The sequence below is a fragment of the Polyodon spathula genome, chromosome 3, assembly GCF_017654505.1.
Source record: "Polyodon spathula isolate WHYD16114869_AA chromosome 3, ASM1765450v1, whole genome shotgun sequence".
NCBI classification, from domain to species: domain Eukaryota; kingdom Metazoa; phylum Chordata; class Actinopteri; order Acipenseriformes; family Polyodontidae; genus Polyodon; species Polyodon spathula.
This window is the reverse complement of record NC_054536.1, coordinates 54,396,131-54,422,495: the sequence shown is the minus strand read 5'-3', so window position 1 is coordinate 54,422,495 and position 26,365 is coordinate 54,396,131. Positions and strand designations below refer to the sequence as shown.

At 38.6% G+C, this 26,365-nt stretch overlaps 1 protein-coding gene across 1 annotated transcript in view; it reads right to left on the bottom strand.

The window, feature by feature from the left end:
• Window positions 1-18,802: 18,802 nt before the first annotated feature.
• LOC121313180 (integrin alpha-8-like) overlaps window positions 18,803-26,365 on the bottom strand; it is a 71,081-nt gene continuing 63,518 nt past the window's right edge. Inside the window, exons 28-30 of the mRNA XM_041245474.1 lie at window positions 25,619-25,720; window positions 24,765-24,887; window positions 18,803-21,618 (exon numbers count right to left, since the gene is read on the bottom strand). Of these exons, the coding sequence (XP_041101408.1) occupies window positions 21,532-21,618; window positions 24,765-24,887; window positions 25,619-25,720 (312 nt within the window). The 3' untranslated portion in view covers window positions 18,803-21,531. The remainder of the gene's footprint in view (window positions 21,619-24,764; window positions 24,888-25,618; window positions 25,721-26,365) is intronic.

Sequence of the window (26,365 nt, the reverse complement as noted above, 5' to 3'; positions counted from 1 at the left end):
AATAACCCTGGGTGAGGTTACACCCCTTCACAATACTAATCAACACTTATCAATAGAAACCCTTATTCGAAGGAAAAAAAAACAAAAACATATCAGCAGACTATAAATGTATGTTATGGATTGATGCCGAAATCGGGCAGTTGCCAAAATGTAATTTCGTCATCTTTTATGTCATTCATGTCATAACAGATACACTATACTACTAATAGAGAGTGAATTACCTCTGGCAAAAGCACACCACTTAAATACTTTCTGATAACACAGTTTAGAGCAACAGAACTCTACAAAATATCAATCCACAGGTTATATCATGGATTAGATATGGGGTGGCGGGTCAGAGTAAAATGCAGCAATGGTTTATTGTATTCTTATTGCAGTAATGCATACAGATGTTAGTACAGAGTTGCTCTGTTTGAATGAGAGCTCATAAAACAGGCAAATAGATAGAAGCTCAGTTATGTAAAAAGGAGTTCATATCTACCACATCATGCTTTTAAACTTTAATTTCCACAAAGCCGCGTTCTGGTCAAACTTCACTGGCGACAATTCATTAATTCGTGCAGCACTTCCTCGCTATTCCAGTTGTATTCCCAAAATATGATTACTATTGCTATGATAAATGTTGTTTGGCACTGCATTCGTCCTGAGTTTCAGGTAACTACTGTATATTTAACTGGGTGCTTTTACATGTTTAAACTGTGATTTGGTCTCTTGATATTGAATGATCCCTCATTCAACAGAACTCTGCACAGAGATCTATATTGCATTACTGCAATAAGAATACAATAAACTATTGTTGCATTTTATTCTGGACTTGTCTCCCTCCCCCCAATTACTGTAACCTCTATATCTAACCCACGATGAAAATAACCTTTATTTATTTAGTTATTTAAGTAAACTTGGCAATGGGTGGGTTGATGGTGGCGCACTTTTGCTCTTAAAGGCAACAGAGGCAATTCACTCTCTATTAGTAGTATACTGTATAAAAAAAAAAAAAAAAAAAAAAAAAAAAAAAAAAATATATATATATATAAAATATATATATATATATATATATATATATATATATATATATATATATATATATATATATATATATATATATATGTATCATATGTGTATATATATATGTGTATATATATATATATATATATATATATATTCACCATCAGCCCAGGTGGCTGTGGGCAGTTGATGAACTAGCCGGCAGATGCCGAAATGACATAATAGTTATTTAATTCTTTAACAGGCTTCATTCCAATTCTATTATTTCAATGTTATAACTGTTCAATATTACTGATAAAGCTGACAACTTGGTCACCACTTGCTTCACAGTAACTTGTATGCCAAACTCAAACCATCATTGCCAGACAGACAAAGGTACATGGAAAAACAAACTAAGAAATAGGGGGTACTTCAATCCCAGCATCAAAACACAGACTCTGGATATTGTAACACAATAATGTTGAAGACTGTTCTTTTGAATGAGGTGTTCAATTTTATCATTTTTGGTGCAGACTTCAATAAATCCCTTTTTCCTGTGTACAGACTCATAGCATACTATCCAGTTTCTCTGCTGTGTCCTCTGATATTGTGTGGCTAATGTAAGGATAGGCACAGTGCAAACAATTGCAGCTGCAAAATCCAAATTGCCTAGCAGCCTGGCAATTATTTTGCACTGCAGCCTATGCAAGCTTAAGATCAATGCAAATTACTCAACACGCACAAATAATGAGCTATAATCATGATAATAAGGGTTGCAATGAGCGCAGTCTGTGCATCGGGGTATTTAGCGGCCAAACTTACAGCCCAGAGGTGAAGTGAGTTGGGAGTACAGAGAGCAATAGGAGCTGTATGACATTAATGGAGCACAAAAATCAAACAAAACAAAAAAATATGTCAGAGAAAGGGCAGCAAAGTCTTCTTGGCACACGGAAAAGAAAAGTTATCATTTTTTTGTAATTAAATTTTTATTAGACAAGCTTATACAAAAAGACTACACATGTTGACGATAACACCAAACACCCCCCCCCCCCCCCCCCCCCCCCCCCCCCCCCCCCACGGGTCTAAAATTATTAATAAATCATTGAATATATAAATAAATATCAAGATAATAGTAAGTCCTTGATCTTATTTGCAGAGTCCCTCCACATCAGTAGGGTGGCAGCATTAGCTCCATTTACTGTCTGAAAAGTAATGTCTAAGAACAGCCGCAGCCACTGTCGCTTTGAGAGCTGATGAGGAGGGAGCCAGCGTTGGACAATCATTTTCTTTGCAGCTGTCATGCCTGCCAACCATAGCTTGATTTCCTTCTCAGCAAGAGGAAACCTGGAGTTCAAGAGAAAGAGGGTGGGGTCCTGTGGGAAATGTTTCCTAATAAGAGAAGCAAGGGTGTCGGCTACCTGTCCCCAAAAACTCTGCACATCTGGACAGTCCCACAGCACATGTATCAAGGTTCCGGGTATCCCCAGGTTACACAGATCGCAAAAAGGGATGGGCGCTAGCTCCATACAAATCCTCTTGTGAGGCATCATATAGGTGCTGTGACAAATGTTGTAGCATATAAACTGATGGTTAGGATTCCTTGATGCTCAAAAAATATTTTCCCACACCGCTTCCCAATCTATAGTTCCAACCCACTGTGCTAGATCTTTCTCCCAAAACTTTGGAACAGTAAGAAGAGCAGGAGAGTGTGCTGCAAGACGTATATACATGCGGGAGATCATGCCCTTGGATGTTTCCCCCAGTACCCAATCCACTACTGGATGACAAATTAAGTTAGGACCCCAGGGAACCCCACATGTTTTCAATGCAGATCTTAGTAATAAAAGAACAGAGTAGTATCAGGAATGTTAAAATGAGAAACAAGGTCCTGGAACTCTAGGAGAGCCTCATGACCTGTGATATCATTCAACACTAGTATACCCTCTAAAGGGTCTACCACCAGATAAAAGATTTAAATTATTCCAAAATGGACGAGTGTCCTTGCCATTTGACCACGAGACCCAAGAATGTTTCCACTACACAAACTGCTTGCAAAGTATACGCGATTATGGAGCCAAAGAGCAGAGAACACTTCTGTAATTGAGACCAGAGAACACATTTTTTTTATAGTCTAATGGGTGATGTTAATTCCTGCTCTACTTCTTTTCGTTTGTGCCCATAATTGAAAAGACCAATGGTATAATTTAACGCTTGGGCCTTGTGGCTTGTTACGTTGTAATACAGAACATTTAATACGAGGGTGTTTACCATTCAAGACAAACTTTCTCAATAAAGAGTCTAATTTTAACCAATAGTTCCCTGGTGGAGGCAGTGGGAGCATTGAGCTAATATAATTAATAAGTGGGAGGATATTAATTTTAATCAAAGCAATATGGGTAGGAACTGATGCTGGTAGTGACGTTCATCTGCTTAAGTCACTCTCAATCTTTTTTAGTGCATTCGTATAATTATTTTTGGCAATTGCAGAAATGGAGAGATGTATCTCAATACCCAGAGAGGTAAAATAAAAGTTTTCTGAGGAAGAAATGAGAGTCTTTACGGCTGAGGTCACTCAGCATGAAATTTAGTTATTTGGAAAAGCCTCAGCCAACATCAGTTATGCTACCGAAGAGGTCCTCTATACTGGTGAAAGTCAATGCTGTCGGTGTTACCAGCAGCACAGTGAACCAGGTGATGAAAGGGAGCAGGACCTGCAGTGACAAACAAAAGTGAAGCTTGCAAGGCAGCACAGGCATGCTACAGGAACAGGAGGAGGAACGCAATCCACATCACAGCACAGCCATGCAGCAGGAACAGGAGGAGGAACGCCATCCACATCACAGCTGATACCATTGGAGAGGCAAGCGGAGAGGACAATCCATCCCAAACAAAGTGACTCTGGGTTTGAATATGCAGGGTCTTCTCTGTCTTGCCCTTCTCCAAAGGTTTTCCTGCCTGTCCTCAAAAAGAGCCACATGTTGCTGCATCAGAAAGTGTACCACAGCAGCCATCCTGAGGCCAATGACAGGTCTCTATAGGTGTGTGGTTTTATACAGCTCTTAATTACTCACTTATACAATGGTTTGCACCTTGTCAGAGAAGATCCTAAGTTTTTGTGGGGTCAGCAATTGCCTAAGTGCAAGACAAAATCCTTACATCTCATTTTCAGACTGGCTTTAGCATCAGACTCAGGTCCTTACCCATCTCCCACCACCCAGCTCTATACCATCTCTCCTGCTCTGTGCTGGAAAATCATTGAGGGCAAGGACATTAATTTCATCTCTATTCTTATTGCTATGGCGGAGTTCATAGACCATCGAGTAGTTCAGTCTCAGACCCTCCAGCTGTCTCCTCTCTCATCCAGGCCGAGGTCAGCAAGGGTTCCATGGCCCCCCCCCCCCCCCTTCCCAAAATATCACATCAGTCCCATTGGCATCGCTACCCAGAAGATCACGGGAAAGAATCGGCTCATCATTGATCTTTCTGCCCCCCACAGCTGCTCCATCAGCTCCATCAATGCCCTAATCCCCTATGACCAATTCTTCCTCCAGTATATCACACCTACCGATGCCATAAAATGTGTCAAGCTTGCTGGTCATTGTGGCAATGTTGCCCGCCTGTGTGTATTTCAGTGTTATATGTTGCTTGTTGTATATTAATGTTGATGTATAGTCATGGGTACACAGGATATAAATGGGTCTGTGTAACACAAGTGTTTAAAATGTATATTTGTATTTAGGCATGAGGATTGCACAGAACTTCACGTGCAAGTAAAATGTAATAATGTATGAGCATGGGGAATTGCACTTTATTAATTCACGCACAGTTGTACTGCGACTCAAATTGAATGACTGATCATTCAATCGAGTCTCGGTACAGCTGCATAAAAGCTGCATGTTTTCACTCACTCGGAGTTGTGTGTTCGGTGAGTGGAGAACGGGATTGGAGATGGAAGTAATAATAATAATAATAATAATAATAATAATAATAATAATAATAATAATAATAATAATAATAATTAAAATATCAGCTCACCGTGTTTGTCTGTGTAGTCCTTTTTGTTTGTCTCTGTAATTTGGCAAAAGTGCCATGTCCTGTGTTTTTTGTTTGCTACAACCTTTTCATTTACTGTTCTGTTCATTCATTAAATGCTGAGCGCAAGCAAGCACTCAGCTTCTCCAAAACTCCACCTCTCTGTTGTTTATTTCCTGGTTCCTGGTTTCTGGTCTGATGTCACTCACTACATCCGTCTTTGTGACATCATCAATGCCTTTAAGATGATGCCCATCCATCCTTCTCTGTGCTGTCTGTTTGGAATCTCCTGGCAAGGCTACTTCTACTTTTCCACTCAACTGACCTTTGGCTGCCGCAGTGGCCCAAAGTTCTTCGACTCGCTGCCTGGAGCGCTGTGCTGCATCCTCCTTAATACCTGCCGAGTCCTGTTCCTGCTCCATCTCCTTGATGACTTCCTCCTCATCTCTCCAACCTCTCACCCTCCAGCTCAAGCCATCATGCAGCTTAAATCCCTCTTCTCTACCCTTGGCACCCCACTTTTTGACAACAAGACCATCGCCCCTACCAGCTACCTGGAATTCCTGGGAATAACCCTTGATACACATAAGTACGAGGCCAGCCTTCCTCTCTCTAAACTGAAATGCACCTGCCAACTTATCAGTTCCTTCCAGAGTTCCAAGTATATTAGAGACCTCCTCTCCCTCCTTGGTCATTTCAACTACACCAACTGCATCATTCCCCAAGGTCTCAAGGTCTCTCATCTCCTCGCTGTCTGCAACTCCCAAAAACCTCAGTTTCTCCACCTTCATCACTTCCGATGCCAGAAAAGATATCAAGATGTGGTTCACACTCCTGCAGTACTGGAACGACCTTTCTCTATTTTACAACGACTTCATAGCAGCCCCAGACCTGCCTGTTCACTGACGCCTCTGACTCTGGTTTCAGCGGCCTTTTCGGTCTCCAGTGGTAATCCAGCACCTGGTCCCAGGAAATCCAATCACTGCCAACTCAGCAGAAATCCTCTCCCCTCTTGGAGTTATACCCAATCATCTTAGTCGCATCTCTTTGGGGTCATCAATGGCCTAGAAAATCCATCCTCTTCAGCGACAACACTTCTACAGTGCAACAAAAGCCGCTCATCCTCTCCTCTCAATATGCAATTACTCCACCGCGTAGTCTGGATTTCAGTGTCCAATAATTTTATCATTCAAGCCCGCCACCTTCCAGGCATTCTCAATAACGCTGCTGATGCTCTCTCTCATGTACAGATCCTCAAATTCCGCTGGTTGGTCCCTGCAGCAGATCCCACTCCTCTTCAAGTGCTTCCATTCAGCCAGCTGACACTCAGCCAAATTTTCCACTCTCCAGTCTTCTCCATTCCACCCATCAATACATGGTGGCTATGGCCCCGTCTACCATATCATCTTACTCCTCCGCCTGGTCAACCTACTCCACATTCTGTGCTCAAAACCGAATCTCTCCTACCATCTTCAACCAGGTTAATTTCGTAGCATTCATAGCTTTCCTCAGAGACACCCTCAAGCTGGCTACATTTACCATCAAGATGTAAATCTCGTAGATCCAGTACCAGTACTGCCTCATGTCTATCTCGTCATCTCCTCTGCTTTCCATCCCCACAATCTGCTTAATTCTCAGAGGAATCGAAAGGATCCTCCCTCCCTCTGCCCCAACCAGGCAACCAATATCTTCAGATATCCTCAGCAAATTAATCTGCACTCTACGGAATGGCTGCTTCACTTCATCTGACGACTACACCATGGAGGCCGTGTGCCTGACCACCTTCTTCAGCTTCCTGCGATGCTCTGAGTTTACGGTTCCTTCAGCAGACAGCTTCACAGTCATCGGCCTGTGTTGCTCCGACTTGTCCCTAGTCCCCGACAGCCACTTCATCCTCATCATCAGGACATGCAAAACCAACCAATTTCGTCAAGGTCAATGCATTCAGATCTCCAAAATCAATGCCACTATCTGCTCCTATGCATCTCTAACAAGATATCTCGCTGACAAAAATCCTTCTCTCCTAGCAGACCCACTGTTCACTGACTCCTTCAGGACCTCTGTCACCAGACATTGGTTTTCCTGATGCCTCGTTACTCTCATCTCCAGAGGCAGCCTCCCTGCCTGGTTCTACACTCACCACTCCTTCCGGATCGGAGCCGCCACTTCAGCATCATGTGCAGGAATCAGCCAGCACCTAATGAAGACTCTGGGATGCTAGACCTCATCTGCAGCGGGGTCCTACATTCGATCCTCCCCTTCTGACACTGAAGCAGCTCATCAAGAAATTGTTAGCATGCCTGGAGTGGGGGCGTCCCATCCACCAGGTCCACCAGAGGTTTCCTCCCATTGGTGGAAGGGGGTTCCTCTCCACAATGCACATGGCCTCCTATCTATAGCCTGTCCTTACTAACCCTTTCATCTGTTGTCTTCCTTTTCCTAGCTTGTGTATATGTGTGCTGGCATGCCGTTCTTTCCTAGTCAAGGTGCGGTTCTGGGGCGAGTCAGGGGTCCTACCTTTGGGGGGGAACTGAAGCTCACTCCGCCGGGCCTTGGGGCTGGACTCAACGCCCTCTGCCGATGCATCTCAGGTTCTCCCGTGGAGTCAGAGGGGACCCCCAGTCACAACTGTTCTTTCGCAGCTCATGCATTTTACCTCACCTGTCGGCTCTATCCTAATCCTACTTTTACTCTGCCCGGGCTCGGTTCCTCACCTTGCTCCGGCCTTCTAAACATTTCCCTTTTCCCAGGTCCCTGTGGGTACCTCTCTGTACCCGGCCTTAGAAGCTGAGATTCACCTCGACCACGAGGGCGACTCCTAGTGACACGCACCTGACTACCCTTTTCTTTTCCAGTTCTCCAAACGTACTCGAGAACGCCTGTTCCCTCATGGGTAGACCGAGTCTCCCAGACCGACTGAGAACACTTCTCCTATCCTCCGAGAGTAAGGGTCTGTCCTATCCTGTCTGTCCCGTCTCCTAACACTCCCTAATAAAAGCTGTTCAGCCCTTGCAAGCGTCCCGTGAACCACTACGGCTATATTTACATGCAATATTATTACATGGACGTCATTGTAGCCTTACAATTGAGGATTAAAGTACAACCTTTTATTACTTAAATATATTTTAATGTATTTAAATTTTGGGTTGATTGCATGAGAATAAATACATTTCTTGTCATGGCAGGATAGGGTGGCTATACTGTATTTCCTAGTTCAGAACAGCAACTATCTCTATATAAATATATAATTCACAATACACAAGGTATCAGACCCAGTTTTATGGCACAGCTGTTTCTATTGCACCGCCAACCTCTTTCTGTTGGCTTTGTATGCTCTAATGTTTAGATTAATTATGTCAAAACTCCCAAAGTCCACACTGAAGTATTTTTTAATGTATTGGAAAAATTAATGTAAAAAAAGCCTTAACAAAAATCTGATTCATATTGTTAGGCAATAAGTGCTTGTCTGGTAGAGAATAAGTTGGAATAAGTGCTTCCAACAAAAGGAGAATTTGAATGCCTGTCCCTTTCATGCACTCCATATTGCTATGATGCTTGACTTGGGTGTGCCACTGTGCACCTCCAGTGACCACACACATGGGTCCAATGAAGCATATGATCTGATTGACTGTGACCAGAGAGCTGTGACAGAAGGGACTGCTCTGTTTGCTATGCTTGACCAGCTCGCTTCTGTTGACCTGTAGTTGTTCAGAAGGGGGATTGATGGCTTCAGAACATTCATTGTGAGCTCACTGGTTGAAAGGTGGCCGGGGCAGAAAGGACCTTTCCTTTCTCTTATTGACGCTGACTTGTCGGTGAGATTTGTCAGGAGCGTGATCTTCAGATGCCTCAACTATTACAGCTCTCAAGGTTGCTGTGACCTTCAGCCCTGTGTAACTGTGTACAAGACTTTCAATTGAATAATGTGCTCGGGGGTCTTTCATACCTCGCTCTAACAAACAAAACACCAGGGCATCCAGTTCTGAGCTGGAAAATTATTACAAACGGACTGTCTTCAGATCAATAAAAGACTGGTTTGTCTGTTTGCATCAAATCTCTAGGGGGAAAAATAACCCTGTCAAGAGGATAACATCAAAGGTAAACTAAGCCTGAAAGCATGATATTTCCCTTGTGTCATCAAAATATACTTTGTGCACTTTTTTTTTGGAATGCTATTTTATGCATGTACTGTACATGTATATTTTATACATATACATGTACGTGTGTGTGTGTGTGTGTGTGTGTGTGTGTGTGTGTGTGTGTGTGTGTGTGTGTATATATATATATATATATATATATATATATATACATAACATAGCTTGGAAAAATAACAACCTCTGATTGGTTAAATACTAATGAGCCGCTTCACACTGAATAAATAACTACGCACCACTACATTCTAATTCCATGACAAACTGCCACTATTTGTTATTGGTTACAAAATCACTGCCAAAAATGAGGACATTCCACCTATTTCCTTTAATATATTTGGGGATGAAAATCCACATAACTGGTACAACACCAACTTTCTGAGTGAAGACAGCAGTCCATCTGAAAATAAAAATCAAATAAAACAAGTGCACCAGCAACTGTCAAGAGCAGACACATAACAGTACATGAGGAACAGCTAAATGTAATAGAAGAAAACAAAGATTGAAAAAACACTTAAAAACACAACAGCATGGGATGTTAATGTACTTAAAGACTGGTTTAAGAAAAATATGGACATTTATTTTAAGGAAATAAGTAAAAATAAATAAATAAATAAATAAAAACCAACATCATAAGGGAATTTTATGCCGATGCAAGAAATTCGGCTGGGGACCAGTATTCAGTCTCCAGTTTTATAACGCTGAGCTGGACTAAACACATATTTTAACAATGGAAGTTTTAACATCTCTGCTGACAGGGAATTTAAAACCAACAAGAACGTATTCCTGTCAGTCATGAAAACTTTTAGAAAAGCAGGTAAAGACAAGGCCAGACACCTCCTGAATTACCGGCCTGGATTTGAAGCGTCTGCGGGAAACTGAGGTACTGTCGGATTGGTGCGTAAAGTCTGGTTTGATCTTTAACTTAATCTGGCACAACTTGGACATGAGGGTGTCCGACAACTAACAAAAACATCTTTTGAGATCCGAAAGGATGAAAACAGACTTGAATATGTGTGCCTTGCTGTGGCAGAGCAAAGCTCTGCCGTTTAGAAATTGGCAGGGATGGGGTTAATTTCCCCTACCTGCTTGGGTTTATTATGTTCAGGTGGCTGGGGTTGATTAGTTGATTAAATGATTAACTTAATTAACGATCAATCAGCGCCCAGCCACCTGACATAAAAGGAGGCCTCTACTGTTCATCTGGGAGGAGGGAACTGAGGAAGCAGGTTGGTGGGTTTTGGTTGTTTGTATTTTTTAAAATTTTGAATCCAGTGAAGGCATTGCCCAGCATGGAAACCTAATTTTTGTAAGTTTTGCTTTTTGGTCTTGCTTTATTTGTGTTTGACTCTTTTTGTTTTGCCCTTGTGCACTTTATTTTTGTGTTTATTTATAATAAAATTAGTATTTTTTTTGAACTGCAGTCTGTCTCTGGGCCTCTATCCACTCGCCAGCCTGCCACACTTGCATATAACGAATACACAAACTCACCTGATACAGATACAGCTTCAGCATCCATGGCAGCTTTTCCCTTTACTTCCTCTGTGTCATTTGAAACTCCACCCATCATCAGTGTGTGGTCAGTTCTCTAATAGTTTCTAAAGAGATGCCACATTCTATGCAGAAATTCACAATAAACGGACATGTGCAATTTATTTTTAATAAGAGATAAATAAATGTAATTAGATTTGGGACTACATTACACTGCAGATTTATACACAATAAAAGTTTCTTTTTTTGTCTTAATTTAAAATGTGTTTTTATTATTTTTCATCCCCCAAATGACAATTTGCCGTGTTATAAGCGATATAAACCACTGCTGACCATGCAGTTCCAATGATCTATAACACTTCTGACCATGCTGTTCCGATGATATATACCATTTCTGGGGGGTTAAAGGTGCTTATCACCCCAGGCGTGGTACAATGGCTCTCAAAAGTATTTACCCCCCTTGAACTTACAACATAGAATCAAAATAGATTTAATTAGGAGTTTTTGCCACTGATCAACACAAAAAAATCCATAACGTCAAAGTGAAAAATAAAATCTACAAATTGTTCTAAATTACTTACAAATAAAAAACAGAAAATAATTGATTGCACAAGTATTCACCCCCTTTGCTATGTGTGGCGGAGTGTCTGGCCCCTTTGATTGTTATTATTATTATTATTATTATTATTATTAGTCTTCTTATTATTGTATTGTGTTTATGTGCGGGCGGTCAAGCACTGTCCGTCTCTTTTTTATTTTTTTGAGACCGGCGAAAAGCCGGTCTTTATATTGTGTAGTTGGTGGGGATCAGGTTAAAACCCCTTCCCTAATAACCTCGTGGGAATGTGGCTGGAGCCTTAAGGTAATTATTATATCAAATTAGGTAATTAAGGCTCCAGCCACAGACTATAAAAGACGCACTCCAGGCTCATTGGGGGGAGGAGTGTTAGAGGAGAGACGTAAGTCTGTGGGGAAAAAGTATTAAACGTGTAAACAATTGCTATAGGTGCTGGTGAAAAACCAGCACAATACTTGTTTATTTGTTTGGCCAATGAGACTCTTTGTGTTTTGTTTGTTTAAATCTTTTATTTTCTATTATTATTATTTAATAAAACACCCTAGATATAATACAATTATTTTGTGGGTGGCAGACACGGAGTCAAAGTGGGCGTTGAAAGGACTCAGACACAAAGACCAGTGTTGCAGGTGGTGACGTTCCACTGCAAGGATCCTGCTGTTATGACACACCTAAATAAGCTCTGGTGCAACCATTTGTCTTTAGAAGTCACATAATTAGTTGAATGGAGCCCACCTGTGTGCAATTAAGGTGTTTCACATGATTTCAGGTTAAATACACCTGTCTCTGGGAGATCCGTTTGTTAGTACATTTCCTAACAAAAATTACATCATGAAGTCGAAGGAACATTCAAAGCAAATCTGGAATAAGGTTCTTCAAAAGCACCAATCAGTGGTAGGATATAAGAACATTTCCAAGGCATATCCCCCAGAACACAGTAAAGTCCGGGGCACTAGTCAGGGAGGCCACCAAGAGGCCTACGTCAACTCTAAAGTAGTTACAGTCTTCCACGGCTGAGCTGGGAGACACTGTGCATATGGCAACAATAGTCTGGGTGCTTCATAAGACTGGCCTTTATGGGGGAGTGGCAAAAAGAAAGCCATTGTTGAATGAAACTCACATCAAATTTCGGCTAGTTTGCCAGAAGGAATGTGGGAGTCTCTGAGACCAAGTGGAAGAAGATTCTTTGGTCTGATGAGACCAAAATAGAGCTTTTCGGTCTCAATGCTAAGCGCTATGTTTGGCACAAGCCTAACACCGCACATCATCCTGAGAACACCATCCCTACCGTGAAGCATGGTGGTGGCAGCATCATGCTATGGGGATGCTTCTCTGCGTCAGGGCCTGGAAAGCTCATGTAGAGGGCAAAATGGATGCAGCACAGAGAAATCCTGGATGAAAACCTGCTGAAGTCTGCAATTGCTGTTCACCAAAGGTCCCCATCCAACTTGACGGAGCTTGAGCAATTTTGCAAAGAAGAATGGGCAAAAATTGCAGTGTCCAAATGTGCAAAGCTAGTAGAGACTTATCCAAATAGACTCATGGCTATAATTGCTGCCAAAGGTGCCTCTACCAAATATTGACTCAGAGGAGTAAATACTTAAGCAATCAATTATTTTCTGTTTTGTATTTGTAATTAATTTAGAACAATTTGTAGATTTTATATTTCACTTTGACTTTTGTGTTGATCAGTGGCAAAAACTTCTAATTAAATCCATTTTGATTCCATGTTGTAACGCAATAAAATGTGGAAAAGTCCATGGGGGTTGAATACTTTTGAGAGCCATGATATCTGTCATGGGAACAGCACAGCCCATTGTGGTTTATACCTTACATACATATAGTTAATTTATGCAGACCATACACTATAGTCTATATAGAGCCTATCCACAATTACCCACAATCTATAGTTGTGTCTCCTACCAGACATATTATTACGTTGTTTAAATTACACATGGTTCCAATAGCCATAAAACCAGGCATAAAGCTTGGGTTCAAGGAAAAAAAAAAATCATTGGAATTCTTCAGTAATTTTTTCCTAAAATTTATTTTTACTTTAAAAAACAAATGCATATTTTCAAAGTAGTGTGGTTCTTTAAATAATGTAATGGTCTGGACAAGCTTCAACCTTGTGCAAACACCGATATCCAGCCACACCAATTGTGTGAAATGAATTAATACATGCAGTCAAAAGGAAGTATAAAGTTTGCAATAAAAAAAGAACAGCAATTACCTCTATCCTAATATTTGCTTTCATTTCTTTATTGACAATAGTTTACATATATTTTTTCTCACAAATAAATCACTGGTTTGGTGTTTGTGAACATTGATTTAAAGGGCACATAAGGACCTTTTTATTTTATTGTGTTACATGTTCCCATATGTTGCTACAGTTGTTTACGTAAGGCATGTGTATTGTTTTAGTTTTTTTGGTTTTACATTTGACCACATTTTTAAACATATGTAACTGAGATGTATTTCTCAGAAGTCCATGCAGGTACACGGGAAGCTATCTTGAGGCAGGGAATGCAATTTAGAAGTTTAAAAAGTGGTCAAAATGTAAAAAATTAAAGCAATACACACATCTTACACAGACAATTGTAGCAACACAGGGGAACATGTAACACAATAAAATAAAAAAGTCTTTATGTGCCCTTTAAGTAAAAGATAAAATACATATGTGCAATATTATTTTCCCCAAAATCTGCTTTACGGCATAACTTTACAAATATGGTTGTCCATAAAAAAAAATACAATTAAATAGTTGGTAAAATTGTGATGGAATACATCATATTTTAGTCAAACAAATGGATTTGTACACTGATGGATGTATAATGTCAAGATACTAAATAATGAGCTAGACTGACACCATGTGGTAATATATGTGAATTACATTTTTTATTGGCATGTTGGATCTTTTGTCTGTCCAGATTTTCTGTTTATTGTCCCAATGTAGTTTATTTTGTAAAAAATACTAATATAATGTAAAGATTTGATTATGACGTAATCGATAAGGCATCACAATAAAAATTTCACCCAGTGAAAAGTTTATTGAATTGTCTAAATGATTAAAGTAATACATTAAATAAAATAAAAATCCCAACCCAAAACACATGAATAGACTTTGAAAAAGCTCAGTAGATATGGTTGCTGGGTTGAAGTGGCATCTCCACCTGACCCATATTAGATTTCCTGGGGACCTGACTACAAGTGAAAAGGACCATAAAGTATATAGTTCTACATTGTTAATTTCACTCAGAAAACAGGAAATGGCCTTGTTCAATGTCTGAGGGAAGTTGTGATCTTCAATAAAGGCAACAGCACAGGAATTCTGCTTAGGTAAGTACAGCCATTGAGCAAATTGTTGGGTTGGAAGATGATTTTTTTATTTTTAAAATTTTTGAGTGTTTAGTCGAAATAAAGAGGAACGTATCATTATTTCCAAAAGCTATGGTAACAGGGTAAAATAAACAGTTTATTTACAATCTATATGCAAATAATAGCCAATCTAGTTGATCATCAAACATTTAATTTTAAAATTAAAAATCTTCAAATGTTGCTATAGTACATGTTTGAACTGCAACAGAGCTAGAAGCCAATTTCTTTGGTGTAGCACATTCCTACCATAGGGGGTGTGGAAGGTGGAGGAGCACAATACCCAAATCCCCTTTGACATCTGGGACCTCAATATAAATTTATCAGTAGAGCTTGAGCCATATGTATTATGCACCCTGTGAAAGCATATTAAAACTATACGCATGCTAAAACCCTTTTATGTGCCATCTGCAACCGGTAGAAATCCCCCTGGACTTCAATAGGTAATGGATCAAGGTCACTGCACAATGTACAGTAATACGTTAGAACACAATGATCTACAAAGCCTGTGTGATGGGGTTCTTCCACCCCCAGAGGCACAAAGAACATTATATAACATTATATTCACACCAAATAGTTGCATATAGAGGCCCGAGGTGCACACCCGCTTGTGTGTGTGTGTAGTTTGTGTGAAAAAAAACCAAAAAACAGACATAGTACTGTATTTGATTTGATAGCAGTGAGATCTTTCAGTGACAAAATTCTGATATACTTACAAAAACCTGGATATTGTATTCATCCATCATTATATTATATTAAAGAATATTTATTTATTGCTACATTTTTGCCACCGTGCCATTTTGAAGTGTTTCTGTTTTGTTTAAACATTTATTATGGTACTTTGTCTATCTCTTGCTGGTCTGTGATGTCACCACCAAGCCACCCTGCCACAGCCTGTTAAAAAACAGCAACTGAACCTTAGATAGTGTAGCCCAGTGAATACAAATATTTGTAAAAGGATTGTCTTATTTTATACCAATGGTCCCTTGTTTATTTATGTAATATCTAACATAACGTGTTACACTAATATATAATTGTACTGTATAATTGATTCCTTTATACTTTTCGAATGTTTTGCCTTGTGCAGAAAGCTTACCTTTAACTGTCCTGCATGTTTACATCCTCCAAAAAGTTGTTTAAGAAAATAAGAAAGTTTACAAACAAGAGGAGGCCATTTGGCCCATCTTGTTTGTTTGGTTGTTAGTAGCTTATTGATCCCAGGATCTCATCAAGCAGCTTCTTGAAGAATCCAAGGGTGTCAGCTTCAACAACATTACTAGGGAGTTGGTTCCAGACTCCCATAATTCTGAGTTTCAGCTGCAGGAGCAAATACTTCCTTCCTTCCTTCCTTCACTTTGAAATTTGCTTGCCACCTCTCTCTCTCTCTCTCTGAGCCAGATAGGTCTTTTTTTCTTTGTAAAATAAGATTGAATTAAAGTTATGTGTTGCAATTTGGTGGATCAACAGGGAAGCAGTCTGAGAAGAACAAATATGAAAAGCAAGACAATTAAACTTAAACCTTATCATGTAGCCGGTTTAGGAGGAAGAAAGAATATAGTGAAGCCTGTGTCTCAGTACTGTCACAGTACATGTTAGAGGGTAGCTTCTCTATATAATATCTTGTATTTGTACATGGGTGGAAACAGTTACTGTATATTTAAAAAAAAAAAAAAAGCATACCGCTTTCTTATTAACCATGGGGCCTATGTCAGTGATCTAAAAGTGGTGTATCTTAATACAGCTGCTTTTCACTTTTTTCTAATTGATGACCCAGGACAGCGAAATCAGTCACTTGGTCAAAAATTTCAAAAACTGTTTTATTGTGGCAATGGATTGGGCATATAATAAGCTTTAAAATAATACCACACTTATTGATATATCTCAAATGGGGACCGAGATATGATATTTTGAAATCAGCAAAGTCTGAAGACGCCATTTTGAGAAAATTAAGTTGAAACATGGGACACCTACTTTCCAGCTATTTCCTTAGCAACCATTATGTTAGAATTCTGACACATACACCAAATGTTCACCAATAACTCCTCATACCTTTCTGCAAAATATGACAAAGAAATTATATGATACAAATATTTATTTTTCATTTATTGAAACATAGATTTTTTTTTATTTTTTTATAATTCATAACTATTTTTTTTAAAACAAAAATGTAAATGCTTTTAAATTTAAAGTGCTGAACTACTTACATTTACTATTTACATTTCACTTGGTACTTGCATATTGTGAAAAACATATCTTGGACTACCTTACCTCAGTTAACACTAGCTAGTCCAGGATTAGTGCTGATTAGGTCATTGCTGATAGTGGCGCTGATTTTTCCTAAGAGAATCAGATCCTTCTCGAAGTCTGGCAAAGAACCCATTGATTTCCTCAGGTCAAATATATTTTCGTCAGAAAATACCTCAACACAGGGTTTCCCGTGATTCAGTTTGCAGCTGTATTTAGACGACTTATTTACACAGCTGTAATTATGTTTTTTTTTGCAACTCGGTTCTAGTATTGTTATCAATAACAATGTCAGCGACATGATTCTTCATCACCACAGCTACTTCATCAATGACAGCCGCGTCGTCATCACTATCAGCACTGAAATGATCATCTTCGCTTATGCTGTCAACATTATCAGGGTCATCTACATCACTACTCTCACTGTCAGACTCAGACAAGCACGCACCATCACAAAAACATCCCGAAACCAGCTGCATCCACTGTCTGTCAGTCGCAGCAGATTCCATGCTGCTGGATCGTAAAATGTTAAGAGAATTTGCAACATTGTTCTTTTGATAAAGACATAATTCGCCTGTTATTTATTTATTTATTTAATTTGCCGGGGTTTAATATCGCAAGTTCTCCGCGTTCACAACCACAGCAATGCCGCTGTCCCAGAAGTCAAATCACGTGGAGGCATTCAGCCAAACGGTGGATACTACAAGAAGCCAAATGACGTCACGCACAGCAACAAGCAGAACTGTTTACACTGCAACCACTTCTTAAAACCGTTTTCATTGGCTAAATAAGATGTCAGTCTATTAATAACCTACATAGCGGGAAAGAGGGCAACTACAGCTTTCAAAAGATACCCGGATGGTGTATATGTGGAAGGAAGATGTTGCTGTGATTCCCTGAATTGTACGGATTTTAGTCTTTGTTTCAGCTAATTTTGACAATCTATAGGTCGCTGTTGTTACCAGACTGCCTATTTACAGTATAATAGAGACATTATTTTACAAAATAAACTTGATAAAACGATAGTTTGGACTGTTAAGTACACAAAAATGTGTAAAAATCGATAATTCATGACTTCACTCAGTAATCTAGCCACTGTGTAAAATCTACATATGCGACTTCCGACTGATTTTGCGGTCCCGGGTCACATTGCGTGTTTTCATTCTTAATGTTTATTCAAGAGTGGGAAATCACCTTGGTACACGCTCACACACACACACCCCAGATGGATTATTGCAGAGTTAAAGTCTGGTGGTATTTGTACCTGCAGATAAGCTATTGAGCAAAACACATTTAATATACAGAACTCGCCACATGGCAAAGCTGAAAGCACAGATCCTTTCATGTTTTCTCAAAGCATTAAACGTGGCTCCACATGCTGGAAATGTAAAAAGCACTGTTGTGAAATATGAAAGCACTGCAGAGAAATGAAAGCTGCACACTAATACCTTTGAAATGAACTTCTACAATACAAGCACAGTGGTATTCAAGCAGGTATGCACGCAAGCCTGAGTAATTCTCCTGTGTTTTGAAAATGAGGAGACAATCCTTCTCTCTCAAAGCCAGGTTCTGTATGTTGTTATAATGGGTTAAAACCTGTATACTCACTCTAATGGAGCACATATGTTCTGTATATGTTGAAGAAAATTATACACATATTTTGTATGTGTGTACTGCTGTAATAACTTCACAGTAAATTCAGAGGTAATACTATAAGAGTGTTCTGATGGTTTATCTGTCTTCTATAACAAAGTGTCTGTGAAATACATCTGAAGGCATGTTAAGAACCAAGGCACATTTGAGTTACTACAGCGTGTCCAAAAATAAATAGTGCAACGTTAGTAATATGACCTGTTATACATTAAATTGGTCATATATATATATATATATATATATATATATATATATATATATATATATATATATATATATATATATACATAAATGCTTTAAACAGGTCAAAAGAAAACCCTTTTTTGCTCTCTTTCAAACTCAGACATCATAGTAAGGAAAGGGACAAGTGTTCTTCATACAAGCCACAGACACACACAGTACTCTAGTCAAAGTTCACTTTCATGTGCCATTACATTGCTCACATATTCTCAGGAGTACAACCTACCCACACCAATTCATTATGAGCCTGGCGTACAATAAGCTAGGAAAGTGATGCATCAAGATTTGTTTAGTTCATTTAGATTAAATGGTAAAAATAAAACCAAACCTCAAGTCCCGGGTTACATTCTATCCTTATTGCTGTTGTTCGTCTACATATTGTAACAAACAACAGAGCTGTTTAAGGCACAGTCATGTCTTTCTTTGGATGGCAATTGCTGTGTCTTCTGGTTTGAATCCAGGAACATGAGTATATTCCAGGATATTATTTCAAAAGTGAATTATGTACAGTAATCTTAATTATGAAAAGCTTTGACAGCTTGAACATCAATTATTAAAATTATGTGACATTTCTCCTGCTTTGCATTTATGTTTTTACAGCCTTATCCAATTTGGTTAAAAAAAAAAGAAGAAATTAAGTACTCATGATGTAATCTGTTAACACAATAAGATACAGTTACCCCCCCCCCCCCTTCCCGTCCGCCCCCACATACTTTTACTGCTAAATAAGGATAACATATGTTCAGAACCTCACAGATTAATTTACTTACTAAACACTAAATACATAAATCCTGAAAAGTTCAAATACAAAATGCATACCAGTGTAAACATACTTCAGGATCTTAAATATATAAATTATTGCACATATACATGGATGGTTGGTCCACTACTTTAAAAGTAATGTTTTCACGTACTATCTTGTAAGACATGCATGCTGCTGTAAATATTTTGTAAAACTATACCAATCATTTTGTTTGTTTAGTTTGGTGAGGAAGCATCGTTTCAACTTCATTTGATAATTTCTTAAGGTAACAACGTTGCACCATTTACATTTCTTTTACCATCACATCTTAAAGTTGTAATACGGAATGATGATTGTGCTGTTTTAACATACTGTGCACTTTTAACATGGCACATACAGTGATACAAAGGAACTGATGTGGGTGAACCAAAACATTGGTGTTTATAAACCCCACAGTAAACACAGAATAAACACACTACACTTCTCTAACATGGTGCCAGGAGCGGCTCTGGCTATGGCACAGCCCAATATGAAATCTGTCAGAATGAGGTTGGAAGAGTTGCAAGCGTGGCTTTACTCATTGCTTTATGAACTGCAGTAGACACACAGTAACCAGGTCGGTTTTCAGTAAGTCCTCGTACTTTGGGATTTTTGATAACCAATTAACTACATAACTACATAGCAATAGTTATTGGATTTTCATTTTGCACAGGGGTAATTATCACTGGGCTGCATTTTTAAGAATGGAGACGACCAATCAGATATCACATTGATATAAAGTGCTAAGGCTTATTATGCTAAGTAACAAAGTACAGCATGCCATCTAGTGGCCATTAGAAGGAATCCTGTCGACTAATTAAGTTGGAATTTAAATATTGACCATGGCACATGCTACCAGTCTTGCTACAGTAACGTGAAACTTGGGAATCTCACATCAACATAAATGACACACCAAGAACATGAAACCACATATCTGGGTGTACTGTAGACTTGCAGTGGAGTTACTTTAGAATAAATCCCTCCCCCTTTAACCCAATATGACTGACAGTTGTTTGCGCAGCATATGTTACAGTAATGGGCCAAAGCAAACTGCATTTTAAAGTTCTTCATGATAGATTCATATTGGACATTGTACATGTCTTTTTGACAGCTCAAAGGTCTATGCTTTCTTATTTTGTATTTGTCCAGTCTGTGAGGCACATCCATTTTGCTCATGTCCTATATAACAATGAATTGTGCAACTCTATTCAGGCACAACAAGATCACAAGTTGCACGTGACAAGTTATTTTGTGGCAGTGGGATTTAAGAGGACTCCATGTAGCGGCTTTTCTAAACCTAATAAAATCGCTGAATAAATTGAAAGAAAAATAAACAAAAGAAAAATAGTGGTCGTTTCTGTGGGGCAGTGTCTTCCTGTTACATCCCTTTGTAAGGACATTTCTGTCAGGTCCTCGTGTTGCACAGCAGCTGTATGATTACAACATCTATTGAAACCGCCTGTCTGTCTCCCTGACACATTTGAAGAGAAGTCTCTAAACACTTCGCCTCACGGAGAAGCAACAGTAATCTTCCATACAACATGACATTAATAAAAAATAAAAACATCAGCATCATCAATTATTATGCACACAGCTTGGAAGAGCATGTGTGCATGGGTTTACCATTCCTCCATCCACATATATTATCGCACCTTCAAGGCATATTCAGTTAAATTAATCTTTTACAATGACATAGTCCAAGTGTAGATAAGAGATCAGAAAGGAATTGATTGGCCCCCACTCCACTGTTTCGCTTGGTCCTGCAGTGTGTGTGTGTGATTTAAAAACATGTTGCACAGTTTCACGTCTCGTGGCACTTAGCATTTTAAGGCAGCTTGTTTGTAAAATTCAGTTCTTCATTACAAAAAGTAAGATTTGAACCAGCTGGTTTTCATGATCGTCCAAATGATCTGAAAGGCCACCTCTCTCTCTCTCTCTCTCTCTCTCTCTCTCTCTCTCTCTCTCTCTCTCTCTCTCTCTCTCTCTCTCTCTCTTTCTCTCTCTCACGGATCTGTGGATTTCTCTGATGTCAGCTGCTCCTGGTCTGATATGTCATCTTTTGGAGGGCGTGCTCGGTCAAAGAACCCACACTGTAATAAAAAACAACAGGTAAATAATCCTATTAGAAACCTCCAAACTTGTATCCACCAATCAGGAAGCACCATTGAAGGGCACTACCACAGTGGAGGAGCAATAGCTTGGGCCGGCGCACTCAGAGGGTCCCGGGTGGGTTCAAAAGTTTTATTTATTTATTTATTTATTTATTTTAACAATTATGATATCCTTCACATTTATATTTGCAGATGTTACACATTTGTATCACTGTAGCTGCTGGTGTGAGGTGCCAGTAATTCAGATTGTACCCTCCCTCATTTCAACAGGTATCGCTATTGTCTTAATTACCCTAACATTTTTCCCCTGGAGGCTGGTACGAGTACGTCTTCATTTGCTGTTATATTCCGTGTGCACGATTCATCCTGTAGTTTAGACGGAAGCTGTTGGGTGCTGCTGCGGGCACCAAAATAAACAATAAAAAAACTGCATTTCTGATTTAAAAATAATTTCCTATGAGAGACAATTTCTGATAATGTCTGTGCAGAATTGTGAATTCTGTAATAATTTCTGTGAACACAGAATTGGGGAATCTTGGTAGGATTCGTGATTAAACCTATTTGTTTATGGTTAAAAAATAGTGTAGTGTTAGATGTAAAGATGTACGCAAAATAAAATGAAGTAGGCGAGTAGAACACATTGTTATTATGTAGTGTTTCATACATGCTAACATTCTGACAATTAAATACAATTCAATATTGAACACTTGATTTGGTGTGTTTGATGTTTATAAATAAGGGTTGAATTAATGTTTGGAGAGGGGGGGAGGGGCACAATAAGGTCTTGCATGGTGGCCCATCTTCCTCTTCCTCTGCCATTGCACTACCACATGGCAGATGACTGTGGAACATGTCTAGCTTTAAATAAGAGAAACAGAAGGAAAGCAAGACATTTCTTTTTGTACAGTACATGTAGAGCCTTCTTTAAACAAAGACTTATAGGTCATGGGACTTCCACCTGTTCTTGACTGAAGCCAGTGGTTTCTGCAGCCTTGCTTAATCAGCTACAGTATCTACAGTAACTATCTGCCAATTGTTGTTATGTGACATTGTTTCATTGCTTGTTACCGTATTTCTGTTTTTTAGATAACATAAAGAACAAAATAAAGACACAGCCTTCTAACTCATCTGTAAACATTGCATGCATTTTTCTACATTGCAGAGGGTGATTTATCCCGTCAGGAAAGATGACTAAACTACAGTACTGTAATGTGAGTTTTTACCCATTGCACTCTGGTATCAAAAGTTCATGTCCTGACAGAGAACTTGAACATGAGAAAGCAGACAGTTTCTAGATCAGTCGCACTGGCTTGAGGCTTGTCTTCTTAAAGTGATGATTGGGAGGGTAGTTCACTTCTGGCGGAGGAAAGCCAGGCCTTCTGATAGAGCACTAATGAAGCTGTTGAGCCAGTATCTACTGCAGTCCTGACTATGCTGCCAGATGTTGTTACAGGGCAGCAGTGCCAGATATGTTATATCAAGGAAAAGGTGATGAAAATGTGGAAAAAGTTGCCTATAAATACTACAGGCTTTATTTTAGTTACATTAATGCTGGCAAAAATCCATAATAGCCTGTGGATATGTATCAGCTGGAGTTATTACAGAGCCTTTAAATCTTTAATAACTCTGGACAGAATTGTAGCTGGAGGGAAAAAATACTGCGCAAGCAGCATCTTTAAATTTCATCTAAGTGCTGGAGCTTACAGTATTATTTCAAATTTGAGTTGTATATTTTTTTAAATCAAACTTTTATGGAAAACAATATAAACTATTTCTTCTTTTGGGTATAAGGAAATTGCTCTGGCATTAAAGTTTTGACCGTATTATATATATATATATCTATAAATAATATATATATATATATATAATATTATATATAGATATATATATATAGTTACTCTCTAAATCAATGAACATAAGATATTGGGTCACATTTATTAAGCCTTTATTCAATACAAGATGTTCGTATTATTTAGAGACAGTCTTTGAAGCTGTTAAATGAAAAATTTACATTGTTTGTTTTGCACCTATGTAGAGAAAAATCAGACATACCTAGTTTAAATTGCTCTATTAAAATCTGTGTTTTGCTTGGTGTTCCTGCAAAGCCCATTTCCATGCACAACCTGCAGACTGCCCTGCTTTCCCATTATGCAGTCTTACATCTTCCTAAAAGTACTACATTATTGGTAAAGTTGTATTTTATTAGATTTTTCAAGCTTGAGTATAAAACATCACTTCTAAAGGTTTATTTTATTGCACAGTACAGTGAGTATACCTTTTAGAATGCCAGGCATGCCACAAGGGGGCATAATAACCTACTAGTTTTAATGACTGTCTAAAAGAAAAATGCTTGCAATCATTTTTTTTTCCCCACATGATTCATATAATCATAACATTTTTACAATATAGTAATATTAAAGGCTGTTCTAAAACTACTACCGTTACATACATTTTTAAAAGTTTGATATACACGGCTTATCGTTTTTATATTCCATATTGATGACATTTTGACAGACTATCCTTGTAAACTCTGAAACACTACTTGCTAAATATTTACCAGCTAAAATCAACTTTTTGCTGACAATTTTGACACTCGATTTTACATTGGATGAAATATCATGATGGTGTGCCAAATGTGTGCTGATAAAGAATTGGCATTTCTCAAACAAAATTCATCAAACCATGCAGGAACGGTAAAAAACATATTTTATCATAGTAGATGTGCACTGTAATTGTAATCTATGTGTAAGTCTCCAAGCAAATCTGTGGTTTACCATACTTTCATGTGATTCACTATGTTAGGATGAAGGTAAAATACACAATTTTGATAAAGCTTTGTGTGTATGGTGGTGAGAATGTTCCTGGACTATTTGGAAGCGGATGACAATGTGCAGAGCAACACAAGGTACAGCCCATAAATAACCCCAAATTCAACCTCTGATGACACATTACTGTAGCCTGCAACGATTACAATAACCAGAAGGTTCCATCTCATTCATCAGCTGTTATTGAGGAATATAAAAGGTTATTATGCATAGAATTCCGAAAACCCCCAAATCAGACCATTCATTAATTATATAAGTAACTGTTAGTAATGCTCATTAAGAAAAGAAAGGAAAACCTACCTTCCACATGACTAAAGTCAAAATAGCCAGAACCAGCAACCCAAGCAGTATGGCCAATATAATAACCCACAAGGGGATTGCAAATGAGACGTCAGGGGTGGCCCACAATACCAAAGTTTTTATCTGAAAACAAAATAAGATAAAGGAGATAAAAGCCTGAGCTTTTGTCATGGATCAAATCAATTTGCATTGAAAGAGAAAATAGGAACAATATGGACTGACTGGAATAGATTACGTTTTTTTTTGTTCAGCCTTTTTAAGGGAAACATTTGCTTCTGAACACACAGCATTTATGTGCAATTCTTGTGTGGAATATTGCATTAAAATTACAAGATTGTGGCTAAAATCAATTCACCTTTAAGGAGTTATTCAGTGGGGGGGTTAATTCAATTCATAATGACAAACAATAATTACACAAGAGGGTGCTCAATCAACTGCACAACCGAAAAGCTTAGCACTTCAAATGTTTGTTACATTGATATCACAAAAATCCTAATAATATGTGTATGTTCTACATAAGAGAAACACTGTTCTGCAATGCTGTTGCACATACAGTGCAGTGAGGACTGGACAGCATATATTACTAAGTTCAAATGCATCCACAGCTCTGCTATTTGTTGTTTCAAGATTAACTGCCTCAGGGGCTTCAGTGGAAAAATAAACCTGTGGTAAGAGATGCACATTTGTTGTGTAAGAAAATATTAATAGTTAACCTCACAGCTGGAGAGGGCTTCCGATTGGTTCAAAATGAAGCCGTATCTGTCATTTGTACTTCAATCAAGAAAGCAATCTTGAAGATTTTTATAAGCTACTTCCCTTGTTTATCCAAAGATTCCATGCCCCCTCCCACTTACCGCTAAGGATGCATGTGGAAGCCTTTCTGGTTTGATGCGATAAGGCATGTCCATCACTTTGAAAGATACAGTTGAGTGCAGGGAATATGGATCATTCTTTCTCTAGAAAAACAGCAAACACAATGATAATATTCATCACTATTAAAAGAGTTAGTAGCGGGGTTCCGAAAAAATACAGCGTTACACGTCTCCACGTGTTATTACAACTGTCTGTATAACGTACCAATTTCTCATTTCAATGTTAACATTCTGACAACTTTTTAGACTTACAAGTTTAAAGTCTGTTTCAAAGCACTTTTCAAAATAGCCGCTCTAGTGCACTGGGGTTTGAGATTTCCTCTAAATTGCTGCTGGAAGAAATGTAACATTCTAATATCCTTACACTATCAGTGCACTAGAGCGGCCATTTTGAAAAGATCTTTGAAACAGACAAAGTCTAAAAAGTTGTCAAGATGTCAACAATGAAAAGACAAATTACAGGTACGTTATAAAAAACAGTTGTAGTAACACATGTTATATTTTCTGGAACCCTGCTACTTACTCTAAGAGTAATCACATTTTGGTAAAATGGAAAGTGTGCAATGGTCTTATGTGATCTAGTTTGTCATAACATTATCCTAATTATAAATAATTCACTGGCAAATTTAGCATCCAAAACTAATTTCCAAGACTAATCAATAGGATAAAGTGGTAAAGTCATTCACTATTCTAACAGCAGTAGTCCAAACTCCTTCACTATATTTCCAG